This window comes from Mesoplodon mirus (assembly GCF_964341445.2).
Source record: "Mesoplodon mirus genome assembly, chromosome: 19".
Classification (NCBI taxonomy): Eukaryota; Metazoa; Chordata; class Mammalia; order Artiodactyla; family Ziphiidae; genus Mesoplodon; species Mesoplodon mirus.
In genome coordinates, this window is record NC_138995.1 from 59,835,916 (window position 1) to 59,858,689 (window position 22,774).

At 47.2% G+C, this 22,774-nt stretch overlaps 1 protein-coding gene across 1 annotated transcript; it reads right to left on the reverse strand.

Annotated features, from left to right (window-relative positions):
• Window positions 1–973: 973 nt before the first annotated feature.
• Window positions 974–4,342, reverse strand: LOC309795465 (sialic acid-binding Ig-like lectin 14). Its single transcript, XM_082607837.1, is given in 8 exon segments — window positions 974–1,262; window positions 1,375–1,520; window positions 1,772–2,016; window positions 3,116–3,163; window positions 3,363–3,549; window positions 3,555–3,640; window positions 3,858–4,241; window positions 4,308–4,342. Coding segments are annotated over 8 exon segments (1,167 nt in total). The 5' UTR covers window position 4,342; the 3' UTR covers window positions 974–1,225.
• Between the last annotated feature and the right edge of the window lie 18,432 nt (window positions 4,343–22,774).

Genomic DNA, 22,774 nt, shown 5'->3' on the forward strand with positions numbered 1-22,774 from the left:
TAAAACCCAGTGAAAAAGAGAAAATATTAAAACCAGCTAGAGAAAAATATAAACTACAAAGAAAGAAAGATGAAAATAAGACAGAATTCTCATAAGAAACTAGGCAAGCCAAAAGAATTTAAACAACAGAACGGGGAAAAACTTAACCTAGAATTCCTAATCCAACAAAAAATATCCTTCCAAAGCTAATGGACATGAAAACTTTTCCTGACAAACAATGGCTGAGAGAATTCATCACCAGCATACCTACACCACAAAAATATATGAAAAGATCTTCAGGGAAAAGGAAAGTGATACTATAGAGAAACTATACTATCATCTTAAATTGGAAATAAATCTGAGAAAAGAGGCAGCGTTATCTTAATGCAAAAGGACAGCTTTATTGTTCGCAAGGTTTGCAAACCAGGGATAAGAAGCCTTTGGCTGTAACCAAGAGTACGTTCCTTGGAGGTGAAGGGGTGAGGGGTTTTTAAAAGCACAAGCCACAGAAGCCACAGCTGGGAGACTCGTAAAAGGGGATTGGATGGCCCTTGCAGCCTGACCACAAGTCATTGCAGCCTGACCAGAAGTTTCCAATGATGGCTGTCATTGGAGCGTCTCCTTAGGGGTTTTTCAGGTAGGATCCTTAGCACAATCAGAAGTCCTTATAGTTTTTGTTTGTGGTTTTCCTAAGAACTCAGAGTATGTGACTGAACCCTAGGTCCGTCATGATTGCCTGGCTCCATTTTATTTGGGGTACCTGTTAGCCACACCAGGTCCATTTTCTAAATACGTTCTTTCCACAGGGAATTCCTCTTATTTTTACTTTTCCTTAGGGGATTTTGTTTTTACAACAAAGGGATGAAGACCAATTGAAATCGTTCATATGTGGATAAATATAAAAGAGTTAATTTTTCTAATTAAAAAATCTCTTTAAAATTAACTTTAAAAAACACTGTATTATGGGATTTATAACAATATATTATGGGTCGCGCTATGGGCATATCAAAACCATGCTCAGGTAAGCACATAGAAGAAAAAATATTACATGGAGCACAGTTCAATTTAATCATAAAAATTATCTATTTCCTCCTTGCCCTCACAACAACTCATGTAGAACTATCAGGAAGAAACCTGGAGACCAGATGTGAAGAGATGTTATTTCTGGAAAGGAAGCAGGGCCAAGTCATCCAGGACCTCCTTGTTCATAGACCTCTGCAGCACCACCGTGAGGAAGGGGACTCAGTCACCTCTCAACCCCATTCCCTGGGGAGTTTCTGCACCTGTAAGGGAAACACAGTTCTGAAACAAGGGACCAGTTTTGTGGAAGGTTTACTCTGGAAAGGACAAGATGGAGGTGTCCCCAAATCAGGGACACCAAGAAGGGCTTCTCACCTGGTATAGTAGATCCAGGTGAGGCCATAGGTGAGAAGGAAACCAGCCCCCATCAGGGCCCCCCTGAGCAAGGTGAGGACTAGGGGCCAGGAGCCCTCTCTCTGCTCCCCAGAGTCTTGGGGGACGGAAGAGGAGGCACCCGGAGGGCGAAAAGAGAGAGGAAGGTGGATGTGACGTGTGAGTTTCTGTAAGTCCACACCATGTTTTTATTTTGGCTGCACTGCTTGCCATATGGGATTTTAGTTCTGCCATCAGGGATCAAACCCACGTCCTCTGCATTGGAAGCATGGAGTCTTAACCAGTGGACCACCAGGGAAGCCCCTGTCAGTGCACACCTTAACCCTGCTTCCCGCCCTAGCTCAGAACTCAGGCATCCTTACTTATACTCACCCTATACAACTAGGCTCAGGGAGACATGGAGGGAGCCCCTCAGGTGCTGAGCTTGGCAGGTTAATTCTCCTCCATCCCCTAAGACCACCTGGGGCAACTCCAGGACCCCGGGATCCAAAGGCTGTGAGGGGCTCAGTGTCAGAGACCCACGGGCCCAGCTTATCCTGGTGGGTGGGTTGCTGTCGACAGCACAGACCAGGCGCAGGGACTGGCCCTCCATGACTTGAAGGGTGGTGGCATTGCCCAGGATCTCTGGGACTAGGGAGACAGAGAGAGCTAGAAAGGCAAGGCTGAGAGGCCCTTCTCTCCCTCTGTCCTCCCAGACACAGGAACAGCGGCTCTGAGACAAGCACTGCGGGCAAGGCCAAGGAAGGGGGGCAGTCGATGAGGTGAGGTGGGGGAAGGAGAGGCAACTTGATGATCCCAGGACAGGGGGATGTGGACGCTTGAGGAAGAGTCGGCCATATCTAGGCCTGGGAGAGAACATCCCAGGAGGTGGCCCTTGATGTGTGAAACTGTGCAGGGCACTGACACACGTGGGTCTGGACGCTTGGAGGCCTGCACACAGGTGATGAGGGCCGCAGGGAGCCACGGGAGGGTTCTGAGCAAGGAAGTCATAGGGTCAGATATGGGGCATGCAGAGATCCCTTTGGGGTCCCAATTCTTGCAGGCTGGACAGGGCCAAGACTAGAGGCTGATAGGCCAGAGGGGAGGCTGCTCCGGGTCCAGGCCAGAGAGAAGATGGAGGCCTGAGTTGGAGCTGCGGTCATGGGGATGGATGAGGGGGATGACGTGAGTCATTTTCAGGAAGTCAACTTTGCAAAACTCACTGAGGCCTGGGGACGATTGGGTGAGACCCAGAGTCTAAAGGAATTTCCGTGATTTAGGCTCGGATTACTCATATCGGAGGGTCCCTTGCAGGGGCAGTGGAGGGCACTCAGGACAGAGGTTTGTGAGAGTCTTCAGGGCAGAGGTAGGATTGGAAACCCCGGGGTAGATGAACTTCCCCTTGGAATCCTGCAGAAATCAGCCAGAAGCCTGGTACCCAGCTTGGGAACTCAGTCTCCTTGTGGGAGAGACGGAGACAGGGAGGTGGCAGGGGATCAGGGAAAGGATGTCATGGGAAAGTGAGGAGGGAGAAGAGGTGGGAAGGGAGGGAGCAAGCGGAGGTGACAGTGAGTTGTCACTAGGAATCCACAGTGGTCCTAGAGTGCGTCCTGCCAGGGGACAGGGTTGGGGGGCGGAGGACAGACGTAGGAGCAGAGAGGGGATGAGGAGTGATGGGCTTGATTCCTTCCATCTTCACAACATCCCTGCATCTGACCTCCATTCCACCCAGGTACTCTCTCACCTGTGCTATTTCCCCGGAAGACACGAATGTCCAGGTTCTGTGGAGCATCTGGAACAGGAAGAAATAAATGTCTTCCTGCAGTATGATGACGTGTCATGAGTAACATGACACCATGGGGGGGGTCTCAGCATTCTCCTCATCTTGACCTCAGTTTGCCTCCAAGAAGAGTCCCCAAGTATCCTGCCCAGGCCTCCCCTCCCCAACGCCCTCCGCCCTCAGGGACCCCGCGTCCTGGCCCCGCGCTCACAGGACACGTTGAGCCTGATGGTGCTCTCTGTGCTCACGCCAGCTCCGGGGAAGGTCACTCGACAGGTGAGGCTGGTGCCATGGTCCTGGGGCCCCAGGGTGAGGGTGAGCACTGAGGAATGGCGGCTCTTGGGGTGCAGGGAAGTGAGGGCAACCCCGATCCAGGAGAAGGTGTGGGGTGTCCCCCTTCACAGGCCCATGGCACTGCACAGGTGATATTCCCGGGGCGGCCAGATTCTAGGGGCCCCTGGACGTGGATGTCGGGTGTCTGTGTCAGAGCTGAAGAAGAGAGAGAAACAGACCCAGGCCCTGGAGGGGGGACGCCGAGCATGCCCCTCAGAGCTGTCTCTGCCCCAGGCCAGCCGCAGCGTCCTGTCCTCCTAGGTCCCCTTGGGCCCCTCCCAGGATGATAAGACAGGGGGTCCCCTCCCAGCCCTGCCCTGGGGGCCCTCAGGGCCCCTGTGTCTGTGTGTCCTCTCCTTGACACCATCCTTACCTGTTACATGCAGGAAGAGCATGTTCTGTTTATAACTATATTTCACATAAGACTCTCTCTCCACCCTAAATAAGTATGTCCCCGTGTCTCTCTGCTGTGCATCTCTGATGTCCAGGGAGCATCTGTAGTTCCGGGGGTCTCCAAGGAGGTAGAATCGGCCCTGGGTGTCCGTCAGCACCTCACGACCTGGGTCGTTTGTGGCCACTGGAGGATCCTGGTAGATTCTGGCCCCTTCCTGGAACCAGTAGCTGTGAGCTGGAAGAGAGTCAACCCAGGGGCTCCGGGGATAGTAGAAGGAGCAGGGCACGTGGACACACAGGCCCTCCTGCACCGTCACGGACTCCTGCACCTCCAGCCGGTAACTCCAGTCCTGAGCCAGGGACCCTGCGGGGGAACGAGGATCAGCCACAGCCCCTGCCCCGCCCACCCCTCTCCCTGCAGCCCACCCACCTGCCCACAGCAGGGACAGCAGCAGCGGCAGCATCTCTGAGACGGAGGGCTTCGGGGCGTCCTGTGTGTGAAAAGAGAAGGGGGAGGAGAGAGGGAGGGAAGGCTGCGGGGAGACCCACGGGAAGCGGGGAGGAACTCGAGACCCAGCTGTTCACAGAAGAGGAAGTGCAGAGCCGGAGCTCATCCCCGCCCCCCGCCCACCGCACAGAGCGTTCAGACAGCCCTCGGTCCAGAGACCCCGGAGACCTGCCCGGAGAGGAGCAGGCAAGGAGGAGACCCCTGTCCTGCCCCCCATCTCGGGTGGGTCCTTCCAGCGCCAGAGCCTCTGAGGACACGGAGGCGTAGGACACGGTGAGCATCCTAAGGTCCTCCCGTCTGAGCACTGCTGTCTACACCAGGGAGCCGCTCAGCTCCTGTCTTGACCTGGAGGGTCACAGCCTCACCTAGAACCTCGGGTGGTCGGTCCTGCAAGATGTAGGGCTCTTTAGGGTCTGTGTGAGCGTCTGGGGCAGAAGACAAGAAGGGGCTCCTGGGTGACGTGAAGGCAGCAGCCAATCATCCATTCACTCCTTCACCCAACACTGAGCATCTTGGGCTGGTGACCTGGAGACCAGAAGGGATACGGCTGGCCTGGTCCCTGCCCAGGAGATGCTCCCACCCGGTCCCATCACTTCCTCCCCAAACAGGCAGCACTGTCGGGCTTTAGAGCTGCATCACTGGTGAGATCGCCATGTGTCCTGGTAGCGTACTGGGTATTTTCTTTTAATGGTATGATTTTTTTTAATCTAGTAAAAAAAATAACTCTTTTCAAGTTGAAAACCTTGAAATTCTGTACCTATAAAACAACCAATCCTTATTCCTTCTCCCTGCCAGCTCCTGGCAACCACAGTTCTATTTTCCATCTCGAGGAATTTGACTACTTTGTCTACCCCATATAAGTGGAAACATGGAGTGTCTGTCTTTTTTTTCACTAGGTTGTTGAACTTACCATAACGTCCTCAAAGTTCATCCATGTGGTAGCAAGTGTCAGAAATTCCCTCCTTTTTCAGGCTGAATAATATTCCATGGTTTTGCTTATCCCTTCATCTGTTGAGGGGCCGTTGGGTTGCTTCCATCCTTTGGCTACAGTGAATAATGCTACTAGGAACACGAGTGTGCAAATATCTCCTAGAGTCCCTGCTCTCAGTTCTCTTTGAGAGATATCCAGAAGTGAAAGTCAGGATCATATGTTAATTCTAGATTTAAGTTTTTGAGGAAGTATCATACTCTTTTTTTTTTTTTTTTTTTTGCGGTACGCGGGCCTCTCACCGTCGTGGCCTCTCCCGCTGCGGAGCACAGGCTCCGGACGCGCAGGCTCAGCGGCCATGCCTCACGGGCCCAGCCGCTCCGCGGCACGTGGGATCTTCCCGGACCGGGGCACGAACCCGTGTCCCTTGCATCGGCAGGCGGACTCTCAACCACTGCGCCACCAGAGAAGCCAAGTATCATCCTCTTATCATCCCACCCCACCCACTTTTTTTAACCTCATCGATTGTCATCTTACACTAACTATACAATTTAAGGTCTCCACCCTGGACCCCTCCTCTGATCCCCAGACTTTCATATCCAGCTCTCTGCATACATTTCTGCATCATATTTGATCCTCATGTCCCCTCACCTACCACATCCATTAGAAAATTCTGTTAGCTTGACCTTCACAATATATTCAGAATATGTCCTATCTACACGACCTCCTTGGGCCATTGCACCATCACCTCCTGCCTGGAGTACCCAGCAGTGTCCTACCACATCTCTTTCTTGCTGCCCTGGACCCACTCTGGCTGATTCGGAACACCACAGCCTTAGGATCCTGCCTAAAGGAGGGTCTAATCATGGGTCCTCTCTCCTCAAAGGCTTCCAGAATCCTGCATTGGCCTGCAGTCGCCTTGCACGGGGTCTGCAGCATCCCATCTTCTCCCCAATCCCTTTGCCTCCCCACGCCAGTATGTCACGTGCTCCTGTCCTTGTGTGATTTTCCTCCAAACCTGTCAATAGCTGGCATGCTCTAATTTTATTTATTTATTTGAAAAATTCTTGTCTGCATAACGACATCCCCAGAGAAGCAGAAGTACTTCTCGTTTCTAAAATCGCCATAAAACAAAACGCCATTTTAAACATTGTATACAGTACAATTTAATGGCACTCAGTACATTCACAGCGTTAGTGCAACCATCCTCACTCTATTTCCAGCATGTTCTCATCATCCCAAACGGAAACTCTGCTGCAGTTACACAATAACTTCTCACCACCCCCATCCCCTAGCTGCAAGCAACACCATTCTACTTCCTGTTTCGATGAACTGGCCTTGTAGGAAGCTCATATAAGCAGAAATCGAACGATATTCGTCCTTTTGTGTCTGGCTTCAGGTAGCATACTGTTTTCAAGAGTCACTGGTGCTGTAGCGTGTCAGAATTGCACGTGTTTCTTTGAAAGGCTGACTGATATCCGACTGTATGTGTTACCACATTTGGTTCATCCGTTCAGTTGCTGGACGCTGGGGTTGGTTCCACCACTGCTGTGAATCTTGCTGCTGTGAACTATGGCATGCAAGTATCTGTCTGAGTCCCTGCTCGTCTCAGCAACGAAGATCCATCGCCCCCAAAATCAATCAATAAAATATATAAGTAATTACATACGTTACATAAGGAATATTTTAGTTAACAACTAGCCATCGCCAAGAGCAGTATACACGGGCAGGTCTGGGCTGGGAAGACAGGGGTTGAGAAGATCGCCGAGTTGTCTCCGGAGGTGGACACATGGACACATTCACCGAGGGGGAGAAGAGAGCCCTGGGCGGAGTAGTGAGAACACGCACGCTCTCAGGCGCAGTGCGCATGGGCTTAAGCTTAATTGTGGGTTGTAAGGGGAGGCGGTAGTTGTGACTGAGATGCCCGGCCAGGGAGACAGGAAGAGAACAAGGTGGTTATCGGTGACCCAGGTGAGAGTTCTGCCAGGCAGGGGTGGGAGAGGGCGGCAGCCAGATGGCCGGGAGCAGAGGGGTGATGCGAATGGGAGGCATCGCACTGACCGCCTTTAGCCCTCTCCTGTTGGCCACCTCCGTCAGTGCCGCAGAGGACAGCTTCCTTCCTACCTGTGCCATTTCCTTGGACGGGGCCAAGAGCCAGGTTCTGGGAGCATTTGGGATACAGAAAGAAGAGATTTTCTATCTCCATCATGGGAAGATATGGTGGCTTTAACTCTTTGGTTGGATCCACAGGAGGGTGGCGAGGTGGGGACGGTTGTGCTTTCTTCTCCGTTCTCAGGCCAGGCTTCTGGCCACACATCAGGTCCCACAGGCTCTGCAGCTGGGTCCCTCTTCAGGGACCCAGGTGTCCTGACCACCCCCCACAGAGGATGCCGAGCCTGTTGGGACCAGGAGCTCAGCCAAGCGGGGAGAGAGAGCCTGAGCTGCTGGTGTCAAGTAGTTGATTAAAGCAATGAGTCAAAATGAAAATAACAATTAAGCCTTTAATCACTTACTTGTTGAAGAACAGTGAAGCAGCAGCCAATCATCCATTCACTCCTTCACCCAACACTGAGCATCTTGGGACCACTGTCCCAAGATAGGTGCCTGCAATGAGGTTTTGCAGCAGGGGAAAGAGATCAGGCTCAATTCTGAATACAATGAGGAAAAGTGGGATTTTTTTTTTTTTTTGGCTGTGTTGGGTCTTCGTTGCTGCGCGTGGGCTTTCTCTAGTTGCAGTGAGCGGGGGCTACTCTTCGTTGCGGTGCGCAGGCTGCTTCTCATTGCAGTGGCTTCCCTCATTGTGGAGCACGGGCTCTAGGCGCGCGGGCTTCAGTAGTTGCGGCATGCAGGCTCAGTAGTTGTGGCTCACGGGCTCTAGAGCACAGGCTCAGCAGTTGTGGCGCACGAGCTTAGTTGCTCCGCGGCATGTGGGATCTTTCCGGGCCAGGGATCGAACCCGTGTCCCCTGCATTGGCAGGTGGATTCTCAACCACTGCACCACCGGGGAAGCCCCAAAAAGTGGGAATTTATTGCCAAGGAGCGGGGTGAGGGGTCAGCGGATGGAAAATTACTAACAGGAAGCATAGGGGCAAAGGGGGATTCTGGCTAAACCGACCTACCAGGCTTCTTGCTGAAGGCAGGCCAGGGTGATCAGATACCAGCTGGGGGCTAGTGGAGGATGAGGAACCCCATCAGACATTGAGGGTAAGGGATTTTGGTTAAACTGTCTTAGCAGGATTCTTGAAAAAAAATGGATGATGCAAAGATAGATGCAGAAGTCAAGAACTTGTTGAAAAAGAGCTTGAAGAGCCTGGCTAGAGTTTAGCCAAGGAGAGAACCTTTGCCGATGGTCAGGGTGACCAGCACAGACATGGGGGTCGTCTCACGGACGAGGGACCCAGAACAAAAAGCTCTAGTGGGTCTAAGGACCCTGGGTTGGGGGTGGCGTTGGGAATGGAAAGGTACTGCGTCCTGAATCAGAGTGGGGAAAAGTGTCTCCAAGTTTTCCTGCTCCTCCTCTATAAGGAGGCTTCAGCAGAGATGGCTGAAGACCTCTGCCCAAGGCTTCAGATAAACAGACCAAAGAATAAAGTCATCTGAGCTAGGGATGCAAAAATGTGAACAGCATGATGGCCCAGAGCAGTCTGAGTCCTTCACTGCAGCTCCTTTCAGAGACTACAGTGTAGCATGCCCGTGAGGCCAGCCAAGGAGAGCTTTTGCATTTGCCTAAGATCAGGCCTGAAAAATCACATATAAGTTTGTAGCCATGAGCTGAACTCCTCAGATGGCTCTACATATAGACCTATCACCTCCTAGGAAGGTCTCCTGACAACGTAGGGCTGGTGTCATGATCGTTTTTAAAATTTTTATTTATTTAAAAAAATATTTTTATTGGAGTATAGTTGATTTACAATGTTGTATTAGTTTCAGGCATACAGCAAAGTGAATCAGTTATACATATACATATATCCTGGTGTCATGATCTTGGGATCCGAACATATGGGTGAATAATAAGGAATGGGGGACCTTGGGCCCCATGGAGGAGAGAAGCATCCTCCTACTGGACTTTGGGCTGTTCAGATTCCAAAATGGTTGTACTTCAGGTTAAAGGGATGTAGATTTGGGGTATCTGGTACAAGCTGAAGAGGAGACAATGATTCAGACCCCAGAGAGGAGACCCTGAGACTCCACCTTGGCTTCCCCTGGGGTCCTCAACAAGTCCTCCACCCTCCACATAAGGAGTACATGTGTTCCTGTCTCTGGGGTTCTCTCCTGGGGATCCCTGGCTACTTGTCACATTCAGATATATTGGGAGTCATTTTTCACATCATATTTCTCTACCTTAAAGTATTCCCACTTTCCCGCAACTTGGAGAATCTGATGCTTAGAGAGCAACTGTGGGCCCCTGGATCCCACAGAGGGTTGGATTGGCCCCAGATTGTTTCCTCCAGGTTTTGATGGGGTCTGTGGCCAGAAGGGGATTACAATGTCTGCTGCCCACCTCCAGGATCTGAAGGTGGACGTCGAGTGGGCTAAAGTCAGTCCAGAAAGTCCATGGGTTGAAATGGAGAAGGGGATGCACAGGTCCTCCTTCACCACCACTGAGTGAAGGTTACGGATCGCACCTGCACCAACCTCCAGGGACCACTGCAGGAAACAGAGTCTCTGTCTGCAGCCGCGTCCGGAAACCTCTTCCTCACATCTGTTGCCCTCACGGTGGCAGCATTTCTGGGCTGCAGCGGATAATCTAGATTCACTGGACACCATCTGATTAGCCTTTCCTAGCTTGGAGATGGGGGCGGCCATGGGGTGGTAAGAGAGCTGGGGATGCTTCCTGGGTTGAAGTGTATGGCTTCTATGTCAAACCTCTCCCTTCAACAGAAATACCCATCTCTCCCTCGGGCCACTGCCGGGGGGAAGTGAAAGCTGAGCTCTTCTCTCCTGGGACCACAGCTGGGTGGACGCTTCCTGAACCCTGAAACGCTGACTCTCACCTCCTGAAGACCAACCCCCACCAACCACCCTTAAGAGACATGGGGGGTTTGGGGGTCTATTTTCCCCAGATAGGTTTCTTGGAGTCTAGACGGACGTAGATAGGGAGGCCTTTATCCTGTTCATATCAAGTCCCCCAGCCTCTCCCAATTCGCCTTCCCATCAGAACCTACCCACAGCAGGATGGCTCTTCCCAGCCAAGACACCATCTCGTCCCTAGGAAGCAGGGGGGGTGTCGCTGTCCGTGGTGCTGAAGCAGTATTGGGTCTTGAGTTTAGGAATAACTGGATTGTACAGAAGGGTCTGACTAGACACGAACCAGATCTGGACCTCAGGCCAGAAAACCATCTGAGGCAGAAGGACTAAGCCTGCCTAGGAAGGAGAAGATCAGGGAGGGGCCGACCCTTTGGTCTGGGGCCGATCCTGAGCCTCTCCTTCTTCCTTCTTTACTCTCTGGAAAGTCTTGTAGATCCTGCCAAGCCACTGAATCAAAACCAGCAGCAGCTCTCCCCCCACCCCTTCTTGTTTCATGAGAAAAATAAAGCTCTATTTGGTTTTGGGTTTTTTGTTTTATTTATTTTTGGCTGTGTTGGGTCTTCGTTGCTGTGGGCAGGCTTCCTCTAGCTGCGGTGAGCAGGGGCTACTCTTCGTTGCGGCATGCGGGCTTCTCATTGCATGGCTTCTCTTGTTGCTGAGCATACGCTCTAGGCGTGCGGGCTTCAGTAGTTGCAGCACGTGGGCTCAGTAGTTGTAGCTCACGGGCTCTAGAGCGCAGGCTCAGTAGTTGTGATGCACGGGCTTTGTTGTTCCGCGGCATGTGGGATCTTCCCAGACCAGGGATCGAACCCATGTCGCCACCAGGGAAGTCCCGCCCTATTTGTTAAGGCTCCTGAAAGTCAGCTTTTTTTTGTAACTTAGAATGAAATGCATTTCTAATTGATACAGTATGTGGAGATGACTCCTCCAATTCCATTTGAAGCCATCACGACATTTTCCAAAAGTGCCCTACTCACATGAGAGTGCCTGGTATGCTTGACTTCTTTCACTTTTGCTAATTCAAGAGTAGAAAAACAGTATTATATCTTTTCTTTACTTTGCATTGATGTGATTATAAACAACCTCTCCCATCTTTTTAAATTAACTGTAATCCTTCTTTGTGATTTATCTACTCAAAGGGTTTACACAGAAGGACCGTGGAGTTTTCCTTATCAACTTCTCTAAAGAGTCTGATCTCATCCCAATTATTAACCTTAGAGGATAATATATTTTTACCAACAAAATATGCATCCCTAGACTTCAAAGTTACGGTTTTACTATTTTTGACCTTTATGTGAATGGCATCATACAGTACACATTTTTTCCCTGGCTACTTCCACTTGGTATCAGCTAAAAAAATTTTTTTTATGGTAAAGTGTATAATGTTCAGAAGATACAAATGGGTAAGTGTGCAGCACAGTGACTTATCACAAAGCAAATGTACTCAGTTCATGAAATATCGCCAGTTTGAGATATCGAGTATCGCCAGCTCCCAAAATAGCTCAAGAGTCTACACACCCACCATCAGAGCATGAGGTTCATACTTCCTCACATCTTTGCTACCCTTGCTGTTATCTGCCTTCTTGGTTTTCCAATCTGATGTGTGTAGAGCAGTATCTCGTTTTGGTTTGATTTTTCTTCAACTACCAGTGTGTTTCAGCGTCTCAATATGGACTTGTTTTCGATTCATATTTCCACATTTCTGAAATAAATATTCATGTCATTTGCTATTTTTATGATGGCTTGTTTTTCTTCTTGTTGATTTGTGAAAGTTTTGGTACATTCTAGTTAAAAAGCTCTTTGAGCTTAAATGAAGGAAATAATTCCTCCCATTCTGTCATTTCTCAATTAAATTGATCTCAGTTGTCCTCTATTTGATGTGAACCTTCATTTTGATGCAATCAAATCTTTGTGTCTCTAGTCAAAACACTGTGTATCCCTCCTAAAAGTAGCCATGATCCTGGCTTTTACATTAACCATTTCCATGCTTTCTTTAAAGTTTTATCATCAATGTATCCCTAAAAATTATAGTTCAGGGGCTTCCCTGGTGGCGCAGTGGTTAAGAATCCGCCTGCCAATGCAGGGGACACAGATTCAAGCCCTGGTCTGGGAAGATCCCATATGCCGCGGAACAACTAAGCCCGTGCGCCACAACTACTGAGCCTGCGCTCTAGAGCTCGCGAGCCACAACTACTGAGCCCACATACCACAACTACTGAAGCCTGTGCACCTAGAGCCCATGCTCCGCAACAAGAGAAGCCACCGCGATGAGAAGCCTGCACACCACAACAAAGAGGAGCCCCCGCTCGCCGCAGCTAGAGAAAGCCCGCCCGCAGCAACGAAGACCCAACGCAGCCAAAAATAAATTTAAAAAATAAATTTATTTTTAAAAAGTATAGTCCAGGGCTTCCCTGGTGGCGCAGTGGCTGAGAGTCCGCCTGCCGATGCAGGGGACACGGGTTCGTGTCCCGGTCTGGGAAGATCCCACATGCCGCGGAGCGGCTGGGCCCGTGAGCCATGCCCGCAGGGCCTGCGCGTCCGGAGCCTGTGCTCCGCAACGGGAGAGGCCACAACAGTGAGAGGCCCGCGTACTGCAAAAAAAAAAAAAAAGTATAGTTCAGATAAACCTATTTTTGAACTTTTTATAAATGCAATCATATTATATGTCATTGCCTGTGTCTTGCTTCATTGTTTTATTGTGATATAATTTACATATAATGAATATATATTTAGGTACATTTATAAATAATAGATTTATACACAAGTAAATTTTTAAAATAATCAACAGACTTTATTTTTTTAGAACAGTTTTAAGTTTACAGAAAACTTGAGCAGACAGTACGGAGAGTTCCCATATGCACCCCAACCCCCTCATATTCTTCCCTATTATTAACATCTTGCATTAGAGTAGTATACTTGTGACAAATAATGAACCAATATTGACACATCATCATCAACCAAAGTCCATAGTTCACACTGAAGTTCTCTTTGTGTTACACAATGCTATGGGTTTTGACAAAAGCATAATGTCATGTATCCACCATTATAGTATCTTACATACATATTTTATCATATATGCATGATATACACTTATGTATGACATATAGATATATATAAATAATTTTTATTTAATGTATTTATGTCTAGTCCACAGGTTTTTTAATTTTATTCTTTTTTTAAATTAATTTTTATTGGAGTCTAGTTGCTTTACAATGTTGTGTGAGTTTCTGCTATACAGCAAAGTGAATCAGTTGTATGTATGCATACATTCAGTCATTTTTAGATTTCCTTCCCAGTCAGGCCACCACAGAGCACTGAGTAGGGTTCCCTGTGCGATACAGCAGGTTCTCATTAGTTCTCTATTGTATACATGGTTGTGTGTGTATGTCAATTCCAATCTCGCAATTCATCCCACACCCCTTTGGTAACCATGTTTGTTCTCTACATCTGTGACTCTACTTCTGCTTTGCACATAAGTTCATCTGTATCACTTTTCTAGATTCCACATATAAGCAATATTATATAATATTTGTTTTTCTCTTTCTGACTTATTTCACTGTGTATGACACTCTCTAGGTCGATCCACGTCTCTGCAAATGGCACTATTTCATTCCTTTTTATGGCTGAGTAATATTCCATTGTATATATGTACCACATCTTCTTTATCCTTTCCTCTGTCGATGGACATTTAGGTTGCTTCCATGTCCTGGCTATTGTAAATAGAGCTGCAATGAACATCGGAGTCCATGCAGCCTTTTGAATTACGGTTTTCTCTGGGTATATGCCCAGGAGTGGGATTGCTGGGTCCTATGGTAGCTCTATTTTTAGTTTTTTAAGGAACATCCATACTGTTCTCCATAGTGACTGCACCAATTTACATTCCCACCAACAGTGTAGGAGGGTTCCCTTTTCTTCACACCCTCTCCAGCATTTATTGTTTGTAGATTTTTTGATGATGGCCATTCTGACTGGTGTGAGGTGATACCTCATTGTAGTTTTGATTTGCATTTCTCTAATAATTAGTGATGTTGAGCATCCTTTCATGTGTCTGTTGGCCATCTGTATGTCTTCTTTGGAGAAATGTCCATTTAGGTCTTCTGCCCATTTTTTGATTGTGTTTTGTTTTTTTGATACTGAGCTGCACAAGCTCTTTGTATATTTTGGAGATTAATCCCTTGTCAGTCATTTGCAAATATTTTCTCCCATCCTGAGGGTTGTCTTTTCGTTTTGTTTATGGTTTCCTTTGCTTAGCACACAGGTTTTAATGAGTTTTGATAAATGCATACATCCACCCCAATCAAGATGTAGAATATTTCCATCACTACTCAAATTTTCCTTATACTATGCCTCCCTGAGGCAGCCTTTACTGATTTCTATCGCCATAGCTTAATTTTGGCCATATTAGAACTTCATAAAAACGGAATCATAATTGTGTACACTTTTATGTCTGGCTTCTTCGGATTCCTGCATGATGTTGGTTCCTGCCTCAGTGGTTCATTCTATTTTATTGCTGAGTAGTATCTCTGGGACAGGGAGTCCAGAATCTGCTGCTTCCTGTGTCTGCCCTCAAGTGCTGGAGAACTGACTCTGAAGCTCCTGCTTACCTCACATGATCCATCCTGCTCCTCTGGACCCAAGACCTGGGGCCTCTGGGGCAAATTCACATCAGCAGGCATGTCCCCTCTGGGCTTCTACTCTCAGTCTTTCTTGCTGACAGCTCCACTTTTCCCAGGAGCCCAAAGATAGGTGGGCATCTGAAGGCTCCAACCAGAGCCACAGGAGAGAGTGGGACTGGGAAGTGAAGGAGGATTCTGTAGCCTCAATGATGTGGCCTGACCCAGGGGCTCTGCAGAGACACCAAGAAGCCCTCGAAAGGCAGTGACCACATGGTCACTCATCCACCATTCACTCTACATCAATTTCTGGGGGCCCTTTGGGAAGGTCACTGTGCTAGACACTGACAGTAGATAAAGCTCAGAAAAATCGAACAGCATTTAAACAAACAAAAGAGAGATGTGGACGACACTTAATGAAACTTAATCACACCTCTGCCACCTTTTAACTGTGAGAATATGAAGCGATGACTTTAGTTGTAGTTTCCAAAATGTGTTGGAAGGTATTAATCACAGGTTTGAAAGTGACATTCGATGAGGCTTGTGAAGCCCTGAGCACCTTGCCTGGCACTTGGTAAACACTGTACCCTAAATAATCCCCAATTTGGGGTTTCAAATAACCCATTCCAATAGGAAACCATCAGCAATCTGCCCAAAAGCCCATCAGTGACCCTTACCATGTTCACAGGGACCCAAGGAGAGGCCAACGTTGACCCACTCATTCATTCCCAAAGGACCCCAACACTCACTGCCCAGGAAGCAATGCAGTCACCCTCGCAAACCTCCATCACTGGCCCCCTAGGTCTCCCATCAACTGGTTTCCATATGCTACCCTTAGCACCCCACTTTACTCAGTTCATAGGTCCTCCATCAATTACTGTCCCCCTTGCGTGTGTTACAATGTGGGCCTCAAAGCCCTCCAATCACTGAAGCCCCTGCTCCCAATCAACCACTGCCTCCTACAGCCCCCCCCCAAGCTGTGGATCACTTCCCCTAATGTCCCCCAGCCCCAGGAATAGTTCTCAGGAACCTGGGGGCAGACACAGGGAGCAGCATGTTCTGGACTGCCTGTTCCTGGGACAACCTGGACCCTCCTGCTGAGAGCAGACCACAGAGGGCAGATGCTTCCTTGTCCACAGGCCTTCTGTGTTATGGAGGAAACCATGGTCTGGCTGATGAAGAAGTATGTGTTTATTTTTGTTTTGAATTAATTAATTTGGCTGCGTCGGGTCTCAAGTTGCAGTATGCAGACTTCTCTCTAGTTGCGTCTCGTGGGCTTAGCTGCCCCGCGGCATATGGGATCTTAACCTCCCTGACTAGGGATCGAACCCACATCCCCTGCATTGGAAGGCAGATTCTTAACCACTGGACCACCAGGGAAGGCCCCAGAATGTGTTTGTTGGAATAGATTTGCTGGGGAGAGTGATGGGGAATCCGTGGGGTGAGTAACAGGGGTGTTTTCAGGGTGAGTGATTGGGGAGATTTACAGTGGTGGGGGGGTCTTTGAGGAGAGTGATCTCTTCCAGGGCACTGGTGGGGAGAATGACTGGTGGGGACTGCGTAAGGTGAGTGATGGGAGGATCTTTTGGCTGCGTGACAGGGAGTCTGTGGGGTGAGTTATGAAGTTCTGAGTGCTGGGGGCAAGTTTCTCTAATTTAAGTTGGATGTACGGTTCATGAAGTTTAACCCTCTCCTTTTGTTTTTCTGTATGTATGTATATAAGTACTTTTGTAACCATTAAACTCCAAGTATAATTTTACTGTTGGGTTTTATATCATTGGTTCATGAGACTTGCTCATTTGAGGACAGTGAAACATGCATATGAGAAGGGACCTAATTGGAACCTTATAGGAGATGAAGCTTGTCGAGCCCTTAGCACCTTCCTGGCACGTGGTAAACAGTGAATAAAATAAAAATCAGCAAGTTGCAGAGTCAGGTATCAGGTACCGTGTTTAATTTTCACACATCCTGTCAGCTAAATATTATGTTCATTATTACACCCATTCTGTGGATGAGGAAACTGAGGCTGAGTGCTGTTACCTAATTTGCCTTAAGGTCCAAACGGAAGTATAGGGAATCGGTCCAACGTCCGCCTCATTCTAAATTGCACACAATTGCCACTATCCCATCTGGTTCCCTACATGATCCAATTCCAGAAACACCATTTCCGTTTCCTGTTGCCTTCAGAGAGCTTACGTTTTGGAGTGGCCATGTCTGGTGTGCTTACTCTGAGTTCTGGACATTTCACTGCCTATCCAGATTATTAGAATAGGATGCTTTTCCAGTCTTTGCCCTGAGGCATGTGATGATACACATCTGTCAACTGCCAGCAAAGAAAGAACTATAATCCCATTTCAGGGATTGAAGCTTGCCATCTGCTAAGGGCTCAACTGTGCCTTTTGAGATGTTTCAGTAAACTAATAAGGAATGTGAAGACATTATCTCAAATTTTGGCAAGCTGCTGTGAAGTCATAAATTAAATTAAGCACAAGACTGATGTTCTCACTATGAGACAGCAAGTTTCCTCTCTGGGTATTTGTTGGCTGAGCAATTCCTCTGGGAAGAGAATGAAAATTATTTTACTGATGGGGCTCTCTGTTCATCCCCTGTTGTATAAGACTAAGAACTTGGCATGTGTTTACATGTATAATTTGGTATTTAATATCAAGTATGTGGCTTTATTCTCCACATTTTGTAATTGTACATTTCTTCCGGGTGCTCAATTCATCCTCGTCCAGAGAGTTTTAAAAATCCAAATTCTAGTGTGAAAGCAAGCTATGGTTGTTACAGAAAAATTTAAATGACAAAAAGTGAAAGAAAAATAAAAAGAATAGGATGTTTGTGAGGCTTACAAGTGGGTGGGTGAGAGGGTGCCTCCCCGAGAACTTAGTGGGCTACGGTTTTATAATCAAAGGAAAAGTGGGGAGGGAGAGAAGACCACCTACTTCCTCATTCTTAAGTAGATGTCAAGCTTCCATCATCAGCTCCGCCTCCAGGTTGGGCAGGGGAGTTTTTTTGTCCCTACATGGTCAAGCCAGGACTGTAAAAATTATTTTAGGTCTCTGTACAATGAGTACCTTTCCATAAATTATTGTTTTTTATGTGTGCAGAGAGCATGCCCTAGGGGTCATTAACCTACTGAGCTCACTGGGCAGGATGTGGGTCTCATGCCACCATTGTTTTATTGTTTTGGGACATGTCTCAAACTTCTGTCACATGGTTTTGTTGCTAGGCAAGCCTGCTTGGTTTTGTGGTTAAGTAAACCTGCTTTCTTGAGTGATCATTAACTACAGGGGTCTCCCATGCTTTTTTCTTCACTTACAATCCCCTAGTGAGATTAACTATTAATTACCTAATTTGTCCTTTACTCTGTCCCTATCATTGGGACACTTCATTTAAAGGGAGGAGAAAGAAGAAAAGTCAAGTTAAGAGGAAAATACAGGGCTTCCCTGGTGGCGCAGTGGTTGAGAGTCCGCCTGCCGATGCGGGGGACGCGGGTTCGTGCCCCGGTCCTGGAAGATCCCACATGCCACAGAGCGGCTGGGCCCGGGAGCCATGGCCGCTGAGCCTGTGCGTCTGGAGGCTGTGCTTCGCAAGGCAGAGGCCACAACAGTGAGAGGCCCGCGTACCGCAAAAAAAAAAAAAAAAAAAAGAGGAAAATACAATTAGTCGGGACAATGCCAGCAAGCCCAGTTGGGCAGAATTTTCAGGAGGCTTTTCCATCATCAGAAGCATACCCTAGAAAAGTGGGCAGTAGTGGCCATAAGGTAAACAATGGGGCAGATTTCAGGAAATGGAGTGAGGATCTGAAGGAAAGGATCTGAAATGAACCTCCTCATTTATGGTAACACGGAAGCATTTCATGGTCATGGGAAGGATAGCCATTAGAAGGGAATATCACACAAAATAACATTGAAATAACTCAGGTCTACAAATTCATGATTGCACAAGAAAACACATTTCAGACTCAGGGAGAATGGCGATGCTTGGGAAATGAAACAAGAACGAAAACTCTGGAACGAACCCTAAGACTGGAAAGAGGGTCACATTCCTTGAATAATATATTCTCACCCAGCTATCCTTCCATTCAGTCAACTCATCCGCCCATCTATACATCCATCCACTCATCCATATTTCCATCCATCCCATCACATCTGTATTTCCATATATCCATCCATTCTTCTGTTCATCTCTACCAGGTAAGGTTCAATTATGAAAATGGAAATCACTCTAAGTATTTAAGACAAAGGAAATTTAATCAATAAAATTGGTTACACAGGTGATAGAAGAGATGAAAAATGCAACAGAGGACAATAAAGCAACCTAGAAATGAACAACAGCAGGAGAACACCACCAGGACAAAGGGAAGGGGCAGTGTGACAGAGCCCAGGGATCTGGACACCCGGAAGAAGCTGGACCATGGCAGGTCTTCCCCTTTGGGAGCTGGAGGCTCAGAGGGGATGCAGCCACTGCCAGAGAGGTTGCACAATGCAAAGAGAGGGGAAGAAATAAATACCTTGGATTTTACATTTTCCTCCTTGATTTTAATCTCCAGCATTTGACTCAGTAACTGAACCTAGCTGGAAGCCAGTTAATAAAGGTACTTGGAAAATGTAGCCTGCAGGGGTAAATCCCATGAGTACAGAGCAGTGTAGGTGAGGGACCAGGAAATGGTCTGAGAGCACACTAGCCAAGGACTGATCTGTACATCCTCCCATCCTCTCCCATAGGTCCAGTTCAGAAGACCAGACATGAAACTGGACAGAGGTTATTTCTGGCTGAGAAAAGTCAGCAAGTATGACCTGATACACAGAGGTAAGCTGTGGTGAGAGAGATGCCTGGGAGACAGAGTCTATCCCTCTGAGCTTTTGTGCCCTGCCTTTCACCATGTCCGGAGGAGAGAGAGTGGTTCAACCCGCAGTCCCAGCCATGCTCCTCTAGGACCCTCCAATTCTGTGGGAAATCGTAAGAGGAGGTTCTGGGCTAGGGCTGCAGAGACAGACAAGGCCACTCTCCCTTGGGATTTGGGGGCTCATGTGTTAGATCATCTGAGGAAGGGACTGCTCACCTAGAGCCAGGTGAATCCACAGGTGAGTACGAAGCTGGTCCCCATGAGGGTCCCCTTAAGCAGGGTCAAACCCAGGGGCTATAAAACACCTTTCTCCACAGACATAATAGTCATCTGAGCGAGAAGAGAGAATGAAGTTGAAGAAAGAGAACTGTGGAGATAAAGGGCCTTGGATTTTCAAGGTATGGAAAATAACCGTAAAAGGCAAGAGGAAAGGAGTGTGTATGGAAGTGTGGACGGCAGAGGCAAAGAGAGGAAACCTCGGCAAGACTATAGGTAAATATAAATCCAAATTAAATATAAACATAAATATAATTGTGTTTGTGTGCATACACGTATACATAATGATACATACATTGTCAACCTAAATAAATGTAGGAAGCAATAATCAAGCAGAAAGCATTTATTTGGGATCAAAGAATTGCAATTCAGGACACACAGATTCAGGTAGCAACCCAAACAGCGTCCCACACAGGAGTAAAAGTCAGGGGTTTTTAAAGGCAAAAAAGGGGGATTTGCACTACAAAGAATTTTTATTGGAGGGACTTCCCCGGTGGTGCAGTGGTTAAGAATCCGCCTGCCAATGCAGGGGACATGGGTTCCAGCCCTGGTCTGGGAGGATCCCACAAGCCGCGGGGCTGCTGAGCTCATGCGCCACAACTACTGAAGCCCACGTGCCTGGAGCCCACGCTCCGCAACAAAGAGGGGCCACCGCAATGAGGCCCGCGCACTGCAATGAAGAGTGGCCCCCACTCGCCGCAACTGGAGAAAGCCCATGCACGGCAATGAAGATCCAACGCAGCCAAAAATAAATAAATAAATTAATTAATTAATTAATTTTTTTTAAAAAAAGAATTTTCATTGGAGTTGGAGGCAGAATCTAGTCTTAGATGAACATGGTTGAGTGCTAAGGCTATAACTAGAGGGTGGAAAAAGTTCGTTGCAGTGACAAGTCGCAGGTGTTCTTGCAGTGTTCTTGAAATATCTGTGGTTTGATCCAGTTCAAAAGTTCATGGTTCCACCTGGTGGGGACGTGCGTAAGGCCCACCCCCTTAATGGCCTCCTGGATCCATTTTAAAAACCCTTGACATAAATGACTCCATTTAATTTCACATTTCACAACATCATATATAATCTCAGAGTTGGGAATGCCAGAGTGATAAGCAAAGAGTTATAAGTTCATAAGCTTTAAAGCTTAAAGACGTAAATCCAACTATATAAAATGAAATTTGGACAGCAAATCCAAGCTAAATGAAATCAAAAGACAATGACAAACCAGGAGAATATATTCATGGTCATGTTATAGACTAATGATTGTATTTCCTAATGTAAAAAGAACTTGTCCAGGGGCTTCCCTGGTGGCGCAGTGGTTGAGAATCTGCCTGCCAACGCAGGGGACACGGGTTCGAGCCCTGGTCTGGGAAGATCCCACATGCCGCGGAGCAACTAGGCCCGTGAGCCACAACTACTGAGCCTACGCGTTTGGAGCCTGTGCTCCACAACAAGAGAGGCCGCGATAGTGAGAGGCTTGTGCATCGTGATGAAGAGTGGCCCCCGCTCGCCGCAACTAGAGAAAGCCCTGGCACAGAAACGAAGACCCAACACAGCCATAAATAAATAAATAAATAAATTAATTAATTAATTAATTTTTTTAAAAAAGAACTTGTCCAAACCCTTAAGAAAAGAAATATAGGCTAATAATGATGGAAACAGATATGAATAGTCAGTTCATTGAATAGCAGAACAGATGAGAATAGAAAACATTAATCATCATGAAACCTATTTTAAAATGCTCATCTTCATGCCTAAAAAGAGAAATTCTAGTTAAAACTATGATGGGGTACATTTTTCATTGTTAAGAATGGAAAGAACAAAATCAGTGCTAATGCAACCTGCTGTTGAGGTTGGAGTGAAGCAGGGACTCATCACATTGCAGGAGACGGTGATGCAAATTGGCACAATTTCCTGGAGAGCCATTTGGCCATATCTATGAACACTAGTAATGCATGTGCCCTCTGAGGAATTCAAATTCATACAGACATTTTAGCAGACAGGCATACCTTGGAGATAGCTCAGGTTCAGTTCCAGACCACCACAATAAAGCAAAATAAAGTGAGTCACACAAATTTTTTTTTTTGGGTTTCCCAGTGCATATATAAAAGTTATGTTTACACTATATAATCTGGTAAGTGTGCAACAGCATTATGTCTAAAATAAAGAAAAAAAGAAAAACAACCCAATATACATACCTTAATTCAAAAATACTTTACTGCTAAAACATGCTAACAACCATCACTTGAGCCTTCAGAGGGTTGTAATCTTTTTGCAATAGTAACATCAAAGGTCACTATCACAGATCACCGTAAAAAAATAAAATGAAAAAGTTTGAAATACTGCGAGAAATACCAAAATGTGACACAGAGACATGAAGTGAGCAAATGTTGTTGGAAAAATGGTGCTGATAAACTTGCTCAACGCAGGGCTGCCACAAACCTTAAATGTGTTTTAAAAAAAAAAAGGTGCAGTATCAGTGAAGCACAATAAAGCGAAGCACAATAAAACGAGGTATGCCTGTATATAAAGAGAGAATACATCCTTAAATGCGCTCCAAAAACCACATTACCATAACAAAGGACACTTTTATGGCTCTCATCACTAAGGAAATTTCGAAGTTTTTAGGAGTTCTCTGTCAAGCTCAACACCTCTGGGCTCCCAACATGTGTCTCCTCTCTGGGCAGAGTTGTGCGAGGGA